This window comes from Phoca vitulina, unplaced genomic scaffold (assembly GCF_004348235.1).
Source record: "Phoca vitulina isolate PV1807 unplaced genomic scaffold, GSC_HSeal_1.0 scaffold1, whole genome shotgun sequence".
In the NCBI taxonomy this organism is placed as follows: Eukaryota; Metazoa; Chordata; class Mammalia; order Carnivora; family Phocidae; genus Phoca; species Phoca vitulina.
In genome coordinates this window covers 29,396,875-29,408,008 of record NW_022589704.1, presented here as the reverse complement: position 1 = coordinate 29,408,008, position 11,134 = coordinate 29,396,875, and the positions used below count along the sequence as shown (strand labels likewise).

General features: G+C 36.7%; 1 protein-coding gene across 5 annotated transcripts in view; it reads left to right on the top strand.

Annotated features, from left to right (window-relative positions):
* Positions 1-11,134, top strand: part of ZDBF2 (zinc finger DBF-type containing 2) — a 29,186-nt gene that overhangs the window by 843 nt on the left and 17,209 nt on the right. Inside the window, exons 1-4 of one of the 5 annotated variants that reach the window (XM_032403776.1) lie at positions 39-208; positions 4,552-4,604; positions 5,371-5,448; positions 6,485-6,589. In XM_032403776.1, the coding sequence (XP_032259667.1) occupies positions 6,530-6,589 (60 nt within the window). In that variant the 5' untranslated portion in view covers positions 39-208; positions 4,552-4,604; positions 5,371-5,448; positions 6,485-6,529. Of the gene's footprint in view, positions 1-38; positions 231-4,551; positions 4,605-5,370; positions 5,449-6,484; positions 6,590-8,510; positions 8,913-11,134 lie in introns of those variants that run through there. The other 4 variants (XM_032403759.1, XM_032403785.1, XM_032403768.1 and 1 more) reach the window with 4 other exon arrangements.

The following is an 11,134-nucleotide window of genomic DNA, read 5'->3' as shown; positions in this document are numbered from 1 at the left end:
GGGGCGACGCCCGCGGGCTCCGTGCGCGCGGCCGGGGGTGGGGCCTGCTCGCCTCGCGCCCCGGGCGCCTTCTTCCTCCCGAGGGACGGCCGGACCGCTCGCCCGGCTCCTGCATCCGCCTCGCAGGTCCTCCTCGGCGTCTCGTCTCCCCACTCCCTTTCTGCACCTCCTGCGGGAGCGGGGCCGGCGTCTCCGGGCCCGGATCGAGGTGGCTGGAGCGTGGGGTGGAGGTGGGGCGCAGGCTGCCTTGTGCTTCTGTCGGGAGCCCTGGGTCGGAGGGGCCCGCGGACGAGGCCTTGGGCTGGGCGATGGGGAGGGGGCTGCCCGCGGAGGTCGGATTTGGGGCTTTGTACCCGCGAGGACTTGCGGGGCCACCTGTGGGGCCGAGATCCGGAGCCACCTGTCCACAAATTCCCTTCCCCCCATGTCCTGCGCTGTGTCCAGCTGTCCCCAGACCTGGGCCTTTATCAGTCTCTGGTGATTGGAATTTATTTTGGAAGCGTTAGATTTTTGTGTTAACGGTCGTTTTACTATTGTCGCGCAACAGTTGTGTAAATCTGGGCAGATTACGCCGTCGTTATTACGTGCTCCCGAGAAGGCCCTTTGCAGCTCCTAGCATTATCCGTCGCGATGATTTTGGCAGCGCGGGGAAGAAATGCATAACGAGATGCTGGCTCTCAAGGAACTAAAACGTTTTTTATCCCCAGAATGGAATTGTATTTAATTTGTCTTACAGTAGTGATATACGATCAGGGAAAAAAACAAACAAACAAATAAAAAACCCACTGAAAAAGCCCATAGCAATTTCATCCTCAAGGGAGTCAGTATTAACAATTTGGGGTACGTAAACGCATATTCGTGTTACATAAAGGGGGATACTAATGTAATCTGCCTTTTTTGCTTAATGCGTTGTGGCTATTTTCTGTATCAGTGCATAAACATCTTTCCACTGCCTTCTTAACTTGCACTGATTTGGACCCAAAGCCTGGAAGGCAAGAATTTTCTTCTTCTCCCTGCGCCTTGGCCAGTGGCCAACCTTAATAAAACTCGTTAGAGATTTGACAAAGTATCACCGCAATGGCGAAGATACTGGATTAAAAAAAAGCTGAATTCAGGGTAACAGCCATGTTCTGTAAATATTGTTTGTTCTGCTTAATAATGCGAGGCAGTGTTTTTTTCAGATTGCAGTTTTCATCCATTAGTGAATTGTGAAATTAATTTTGTGGCTCATAGCTAGCACTTGAAATTAACGAAATAAGATGGCATAGAAAATACCAGAATGCATTACATGTAGCGAGGATATTTTGTAAGCTTTGTTTTAACTGCGTTTCTGTGTGTATGTGGGGTGGGGGGAGGGCTGGTGCGTGTGTGGGGTGCATGCGTGTGAGGGTGGCGTTGCATGTGTGCGTGTGTATGCTGGGTTGTGATATAAAATGTATTGCTTCCTCTGTGCCATGCTAATTAAGTTTGAAAGTCCCTAATCCAAGGTACTGTCAGCACTCATCTCAGAATGGGAGCAATGATGCAATTAAGCTAAATGTTATCTTTACTCTTTTCTTTGGAATATGTGACAGTGTTTATTGCAGCAAATTAGATTCCTAATTATTTGTTTTCATGTAATATTAAAACAATCAATTAGCATTCTTGAAAATACAGAGAGGAAGCGTTTTATGGAAGTTAAGAGGTTAAGAGCATAAACTGCTCAGATTGACCTAGGGTCAAATCCCCGCTACACAGTTTATTGGTGTGTGACCTGGAACAAGATACTGCTTCTCTCTAAACCTCAGTTTCCTGATTTGTAAGGTAGGAGTTCCTGGGACACCAATTTCATAAGGCTGTTTGCTGTTCAGATGGGATAATGCGTATGAAACTGTTGACATAGTACCTAGCCCAGTTTAAGTATTCACTGAAATTTAGCCATTATTATTTTATTAAGACTGAATGGAGGGTCCAGGATAATGCTTGCCACCAGATGCATAAGATGGATAATCCAAACAAGTGGGAAGTTGAAAATGAGTTAATGTTGTAAGGAAAGGGACCCTGAATTAAAAGCGTCTTTTTATTTCATTTGGCCGTTGTTTTGTGATTGCTCCCCAATTGTTTTCCTATTGCTAGACAGGTGATTTAGATGATCTTATTCAATAAACCAAAAGGCTTTCTATTGTCTTTTTAAGTTTAATATTAAGTTGGTGTCTCTCTTGTTAGGTGGTTGAAAAATATTTCCCATAGGGATTCTGGATTTTTGTTAGCTCTTACTTCAAAATACCGCAGTCAGCTTGGGAAACACACACTACAATTCTGAACTCATTTCAATAGTGTGTTTATCTCTGCAGTGGGTACAGATCTCAGGTGTGCAAGAAATAGTCCAAAAAGAAAAAAATAAATGCAATTTTGAGACATTTGTGTTGAAGTCATCTCAGGGAGTTCAGAGGTCTTTGTTCACGGCCCCCGATCGGTTTATGCAGTTTTAAGTGTTTCATAAATCAATGAAATAGAATGTAAGCATTGTCTTTTAGTATAGCATTATTATTTTCATAAAAAATAAATTGAATCCTTTGCACTCAAAAAAAAAAAAAAAGAAAAGAAAAAAAACGCCATTGTAAGAGTACTTAATTGGGTGTGACAACTGTAAAAGGTTGGGGGAAATCTTAAATGTTAATCATAATATTGTTCTCAGTTTTAGAAATGTCTTTAAGTTCTTGTTCTATTTTAGAGGAACCAAAGTGAAAACTCGTTGATGGTAAATTATGATGTGGTTTATGAAAATATGAAAAAAATATGACTGGGAACTCTAGCTGTCCTATCCACAAAAAACCTCAGTGAAACAAAAAAGCTTAACTTGACCTTAAATCAAACATATACATTTGTATATTTTAGGTTAAACAAAATATTGATGATGTATGTATTTTTAAAATCCTCTTACTAATTTTTAAATAGTTAACTCACCGACTGCTAGCTTTTATCTTGTCAGAAAAGAGGGCTTTTGTCTTACACGGGTAAAATACTATGCAATCATTAAAGATTCTGTTTTGGAATTATATATAATATATAGAGGTGCTCATCGCATACGGTTAAGTGAGAGAGGAGGCTATAGAATAGACTATAGTACCATTCCATTTTTGTAAAAACATGTTTAGAACAAAGAATATATGATGAATATTAATGGCGGGTAGTGGGATTATGACTGATTTTTATGCTCTTTATTTTTATAATTGTACCATCAAAAAATTTTTCATAATAAAAATAAAAGTAATTTCTTAAAGAAAAAAATTAACGTGTGTTTTCCTAATTTGCAAGCATAAATGAGCTCTAATACTGATCCTTTGAATTGGATGGTTTGGATATTAACTCATTCTCCAGTATTCTAGAAAATAATGCTGAATATTTTAACTTACCCCGTGAAAAGCTCCTTTGAAGAGGGAAGAATCATTGTCCCAGAATTTTCTTAAATTCTGTTCCAGAATTTTCTTAAAGCTCTCTGCATATACTGCTTTCCAAAAAAATACCCACACTGCCTAAATATGTAGTCTAAATTCTCAAGTTTTCTTTTAAATACAATCACGTTGAAACTGAATCTGCTTTTCTTGCTTTATTGCCCCTTAAATTTTAAATGAAATCTTAGCTCCAGCTGAACTTGTCAGTTTACTATCTCTAAATGTACCTTCTCTTTCTTGCTTGTGTGCTTTTGCTTCTTTGTTACTTGGAATATTTTTTCCTAATCTTTGTTTAAGCAAATCCTACCCATTTTCCAATGTCCGGTTAAAAAACCATATCCACTGTGACATTTTGGCACTTACTATTTATTTGTACATTTCTCAGATACCACCTGGTGTTTTTGCATTCATTTCCTAATGCCATTTTAAACTTCTTGAGAGCAAGAAAGCTCGTCTATTTCTATCCTTTAAAGCTTCTAGCATGGAACTCTGCACAGGGTAGGCACTAAATATTTATTTGATAATACAATGCTGTCACTGGGTCTTCTGAATCTAAGTGTTGGAATTTTTTGTTAACCAGCGGTTCTGGGTAAGGGGCAACACACTGCCAACAACAATGTGGAAGATTAAAAAAATGGATAATTTGGCTTTATTGTCTATTGATATAGAGAGATGATAAAGAATTGACTGTTTTTTCATTGAAACTAACATAGGAGCTGAGGGTTAGTCCAGGACCCAACGTTAATTTCATGTAAATATTTCTTTCAAACATTTCCCATGAACATTTCTCATGGGGGTTATAGCATCTTTGTTCTTAACCTTACCAGAGACCCAGTTTATTCTTTTGTAGCTGTTTGTTCCTGGAACCCAGAGATGTGAAATACATGATGGTGGGTTATATGGGTTACTCTGCTCCAGAGCATCTTAGGAGGTCATGTGGGATTCAGTGAGTCATAGTATGTAAAGTCCTTTGTGTTCAAGAGTTAATCTTTTTTTCTCCCATTGAAACATAATTGAGTTATTTTTCAAACTTATCTATGACTGGGGGGGGTACTTACTTGGCCAATGGTAGATACTTAGGGGGCTTATCTTTTTTTTAAATTGCTTTAATTTACAGATGTTTGCCAGGACTAATACAGCTGATGTAATACCTGCCCTTTCCTGCTCAAGGTAGGTGATTTGTTACTGTATGAAAATACCAGGTACCAGTAGAATTAAGAATTGGTATTAAAAGACCCATTGGGTCATGAAAAGTAATATAATCCCAGACCCCAAAGAAATGATCTCTTTATTAAGTAAGAATTTTATTAGTACATAAAAAATGATGACTTATGTAATTGCTTCAGCCTATCTCAGAATCACCTTAGAGCATTTTAAATATGCATAATATGCATGTGCCTGGCTCCCCGCCAGGCGATTTTGATTCAGTAGGTTTCTCAGGTGGGGTTCCTAGCATGTAAAGTTTTAAAAATGCCCATCGGGTGCTTCTGAGTCATTGTAGCTCATTGTCGTAATGGCACGTATGTGACACAAGATGATAGAAATGTCATAGAAATGTCGGATAATAATGCGGAATGGGAATGGGAAATAAAAATGGGAATTGAAGGCTGTAAGTGTTGAAGATCAAAAAATAATTTAAAGGAGTTCAATTTTGTGTGTGTGTGATATTAGACTCATACTTCAATTTTGCCTTTCATTCAGTGATTGTTTTAAATATATTTTGAATTAAAGCACTAAAAAGTTTGTTATTTTATGATTTTCAAAGTTCAGGTTTAAGTGCTAGGGTTCTCTCAGCTCGAAAATTGCCATATCTATAATACAACTAAAGCTTGTTTCATTTTGTTGCTTCAGGTTAATAAATGAAGTAAAATAATGGAAAAAAGACCAGAATTTAAGGAGGTCATTTTTTTTTTTAAATATATATTCTCTCTTTCAGAGGCTGGTTTAATTGATTTATTTTCCCCGTAAGTGTGGAAGTCAGAAAGTCAGAGTTTCTCATAATAAGACGTAACAGGTAAGTGAATGTTATGGTAGCATTTGATTTACTGTTTTCACTGATTTCAAGGCTGTGATTTCATTTTAAAGGTTGATTTTAATGAGTAAACTTTTTGTGTTGCAGGATCATCTTATCAGAAATACTCAACACATTATAGGATCATTCTGTTACATATTCTCCAACAGACACGAATGTTTAAAATAACTAGAATTAAAACTTGATGAAATTATTTCTTACAATTCTGTTTGTACTTTAACAAAACACAGCCAAAAAACTGAAATTGTATTGATTTATTACTTAAAATAATTGTTAATTGTAAACACTTTGTGTCAGTGAATAAATTGGCTGTGTATCAAAGTTACTTGGGGAATTAAAAAAAATTCTGAATTCTAGGCTCTTTCTCAACCCTGCTAAATCAGAATTTTGGGGAATGATTTTGATATTCAGCCTGGCTTGTGAACCACTGCAGTATGTAATGTTGAAGGATTATAGTTTTAAGGGAGTAGGAACTTGGAAACTTTTTTATTTGTAGAGAAATCTCATTTCACCGATTGGAAAAAATTCCTCATATATAATTTGGTTTATGTGGTTGTCAGAAGAGAAGTGTCTTGTGTTTCAGACACGAATTAGTTGTTACTTTGATTTTTAGCAACTCTGTCAGATAATTTATTTTAAAATCTGCCCCTTTTTGGATTAAGCAGAAAGTACATGTGGTATCTTTATTCTCATGACAGAATTAGACGTTAGGTGTAACACTGGAGTCTGCTTCTCCCTCTGCCACTCCCCCGCTTGTGCTCGCTCTCTCTTTCTCTGTCAAATAAATAAACAAATCTTAAAAAAAAAGAAAGAGAGAGAAGATGCACAGCTCTCCTATCTACTCCAGGGTCACCGATGGATTCAGCAGCTCATGGCAGCCTTATCTAATTTCATAATTACTAGAAAGAAGAGGGGGTTGGACTGAGGAATGCATTTCTGTTCTCTGATCTTATCAAAGCTGTTTTCCTCATGGTAGTAAGGAATGATTGTGTTTTTACCATTTCTCTTTTTTTTTCAGTTTGAGTACTCCAGGACAGTAGCCACCTGACTTGGGTTATTCACCATGCAGAACAGACAAGGATACTGCAGCTACTGCTGCGTGCGCTATAATAACCTGGAACAGGTGAGAGCGTCCTGACAATGTGCTTATACCTCAGAAGCCCTCGTTTATTTAATAAAGTAAATTCATTTTTTCATCCACTGAACAGACCATGTTGTGAACCTTCTCGTTGGTAGACACTGTTTAAGGTTCTCAGGATATGACTATGAGCCAGTCCAGGTCCCTTTTTTCATGAAGTTTACTTTGTAGTGTGGTAAGACAGAAAATAAATAGTCATATACGTTTTAGTACAGGATATGTCAGATTGGGATAAATGTTATGAGGAAAATAAAAGAGAGAAGAGAGTGCAGTTTTAGATAGGGTGGCCAGGTGAGGTGAAGGAAGTGACATTTGAGTTGAGATTTGAACGAAGTGTGGGGTCCAGGCTTGCTTTATTTCTGGGGGAGGAATTTCTAGGTAGCAGGAAGAGAGAACAAAGACAGAGACCCCAAGGCAGAGGGGTGGTTAGCATGCTAACCAAAAGCCAGCAGCCAACGGGGCTGGGGCTTCGGTGCTGGTCAGGTGGGGGGCGGGTGTTAAGTGAGAGGTGAAGAATTCAGAGGATTAGATTCTATAAGACATTATAGAATAAGGGAAGGACTTTGAAGTTTATGCTTTCACACACAAATCTTTTAAGTTTTGCTGTAGTTAAATGTAGCTTTTTTTCCCTCCTATTGTTGCTTGTGTTTTTGGTGTCATAAAAGATTGCCTAATCCGAGGTCATGAAGATTTATGCCTCGTATTTTCCTCCAAGAGTTTTATAGTTTTTGTTCTTACATTTAGGTCTTTGGTTCATTTCCAGTTAGTTTTTTTTTTTTTTAATATATTGTGATTTTAATTACCTCCTAAAAGCCCTGTCTCCAAAGACAGTCACATTGGGAGTTAGAACTTCAACGTATGAATGGGGTGGGGGGGGCACAATTCAGTCTGTAGCAATTATATTGACTTGAGTTTTAGCTGTTAAACCAATTTTGCATCCCTGAGCTAAATCCCACTTGGTCATGGTGTTTAATCCTTCTGTATGTTGCTGGATTTGGTTTGCCAGCATTTTGTGGAGGATTTTTACATCTATATTCATAAGAGATATTGTTTGTATCTTTCTTTTCTTGTGATGTCTTTGGTTTTGGTATTGAGCTTCATAGAATGAATTGAGTAGTGCTCCTTTTTGTTGGAAGAGTTTGTGAAGCATTGTATATGGACATTTTGAAATAAGTAATCATGGTAATAGTAGCTGTAGTCTTCTGACCGGGATTGTTAACTTGGAAAAGTCTCAAGGTTTTCTTCAGGGTCTAAGCTGAGAATTGTGTCATAGGTGAAGTAGTAATATAATGAAGCTCTGGTCCTGTTAGTGCTAAACTGTTTTATCATAAGTGATATCTAAGACAAGTTGTAATACATAAAAATTCAGCTATTTAGTGGTATTTGTTTGTCAACAGTCATCATTTAAATTCATACTAAGGAAAAGTTTTTATTGTTGTGATTTCTACATCTCTGCCTTTTAAAAAAAAATACTTTCTAATGTTGGTTATAAACATGAGGCAGCAGGTAATAAATCTCAAAGCTCTCTTTAGTGTTTCTATCACGATTGGTAAATTATAGCATCACTTGACTGGAAGATTATTTGCTGAACTTTTGATATTAATAAAACATACTAAATCTTTAACTACAAGCTCTATTCAGTAAGCATTCAGTCTAACTTTTTCTTAAGGTTTAAAATAATTTTTAGACATTTGGATACTCATGCATTAAACAGACATTAAAAAAGACTTTTTTTTTTAAAGATTTTATTTATTTATTTGACAGAGAGAGAGACAGTGAGAGAGAGAACACAAGCAGGGGCAGTGGGAGAGGGAGAAGCAGGCTTCCCGCAGAGCGGGGAGCTTGATGCGGGGCTCAATCCCAGGATCCTGGGATCATGACCTGAGCCGAAGGCACACACTTAACGACTGAGCCACACAGGCACCCCTAAAAAAAGACTGTTGACAGTCAGAGTAATTTGTGCTAAGTATAAAGCCTTAAGTAAATAAAGAAATGGATAAGTTTCATGACTTTGGAGAACTTTTAAGGCAGTAGAGAAATACAGGGCCTAGATCTAGGTGAATATTCAACAGAAACAATGGAAGCCAAAAGACAGAATACAATTACCAACTTATAATTCTATGCTTAAGAAATACATCCTTGAAAAAAAAAGGTGAAATAGAAATATTTTCAGAAAACAAAAATTAAGGGAATTTGTCGGCAGCAGACCCTTACTGAAGGAAATCCTAAAAAGAGTTCTTCAGATAGAAGGAAGATGATTCCAGTTGGAAGCCCAGAGAGGTGGGAAGGCATGAAGATCAATGCAAAGGTGGTAGGCAATCTAAATAAATAGTATCTTGTAGGAGGGAGTCACAACAGTGGCATAGAAACTGGAAAGAGAGTAAATCAAGTTAAGTCTTTGCTCAAGAAGAGAGTAGAAGTAACAAGTAATTTTAGATCTTGGTAGGTCAGGGCTGCTTGTTATAATCTGTTACCACTAATAGACTAGAAAAAGAGCCTAGCCTATAACTAACTGCCAAGTTAACAGAAAGGGGAAACTTGGAATAATAAAAAGCAATCCACAAGAAGGCAAAAAAGAGGAGAAATAGGGGCATCGGACAGGCAAGAATAATAAAACACAGATTTAAAAATAAAAACAAAGATTAAATCCAAATATACCAGTAGAATATTAAGTGAAAATAGACTTGGTGCTAGGAATTAAACTATATTTAATATTTTATTGGAGATTTAGCCAGGGAAATAAGGAAAGAAAAATTAAAATGACAACGATTAGATAAAAAGAAACAAAACATTATTTGTACACACTGTGATTATGGACATAGAAAATCCTAAAGATATCTAGGTAAACTGTTAGAATTGATAAGTGAGTTTATTTTTTGTTTTTTTATTTTTAAATTTTTTTTGGTGAGTTTAAAAAGTTTCTTGGGCCAACATAAAAAGAAATTGTATTTTTATATCCAACGCCACACAGAAAATGAGATTTAAAAAAATGCTTACAACAGCATCAAAGAACGTCAACTCTTCAGGAATAAATATAACAAAATATGTATAAGGTTTTTATATAGAAAAGTATAAACATCGAGAGAAATTTAAGAAAAATTAAATAATTGGTGTGATATACTATGTTCATGGATTGAGAAAATCAGTATTATAAACATGTCATTTCTCCCCAAACATATATATTGATTCAATGAAATTCCAAACAAAATTCCAGAAAAATTAAGTTTAATGAAAATTAAGCCTATTCTAAAAATACGTACGTACATGCAAAAGGCTAAGAAGAACCAGGATAATCTTGAAGAAGAAGAACAAAGTCAGAAGTAATAGCTATCCAAATTTATTACTAAACTACAGTCTTTAAGACAATGGTGCAAAATTAGAAAGATTATGGAAATAAACCAGAAACTTCAGAAACAGATATTTGATTTGTGACAAATGTGGCACTAAAGAATGGTGAGGACAGGACTTTTTTCAGTAAATGGTACTGGGTCAATTGGCTATCCGTATGGAGAAAAAGAAATGAAACTCTATTCCTAAATCATCCTGGATACAAAAGTCAGTTCCAGGTAGATGGTAGATGTAAATATTGTAGGTAAAACAATCAAGCTTCTAGAAATCAATAGAAAATCTCCGTGATTTGAGGTAGGGAGAGATTTCCTAAACTGGTAACAGAAAGCACCGACAAAAAAAATTGGTAAATTGGACTGCAGTTAAGTTAGGAAGCAATGAGAGATGATTAAGAAAGTAGAAAAGTGCCTTGTAACTATTCCTGGAAAACACACACACACACATACAAATAAACTTTATGAACACCCCACCCAAAAAAAAGAAAGTGAAAAGGTAAGCCACAGGGAATGATACTTGAAACATAATTGAAAGAAGAGCTCATGTTCAGAATAAATAATCTCTGTAGTTCGTTAAAAAAAAAACAAACATGCACTTGAAAGACAGGAAGAGACTTGGACACACCATAAAAGAAGATATCCAGGTGGCCAGGAAAATGAAAAGCTATCACAAAAATTGCAAATTAAAGCAACAGTGATATAACATGAACCCCCCTCTTCAGTAGCTAAAATTAAAGAGACTGACAATGGCAAGTGTTGACGAGGAGAGAGAGGAATGGAAACTATGATACATTGCTGGGGAGGGTACAAATTGGTGCAGCAACTTTGGAAGACTAGTCAACAGAGGGTACTAAAGCTGAGCATATGCAAACCTTATGACCCAGAAGTTCCACCCTTAGTAATACACTCAACAAAAATGTATGCACGTGGGCACCAAAAGTCACATAGAAGAAAGTTTTTTGCAGCATAATTTATAACAGCCATGAGCTGTGAATGACACAAATGTCCATCAAGAATGCAATGAATAAATAATATAAGGTATATTCGTACGATGGGATACTATACAGAAATTAAAGCGAACAGACTACAGCTATTATGGATGAGTATTACAGATGTGGAGTGAAAGAAGATGAATGTAAAAGAGCATATACATTGTATGACTACCCTTAAATTTAGAAACTTTCAA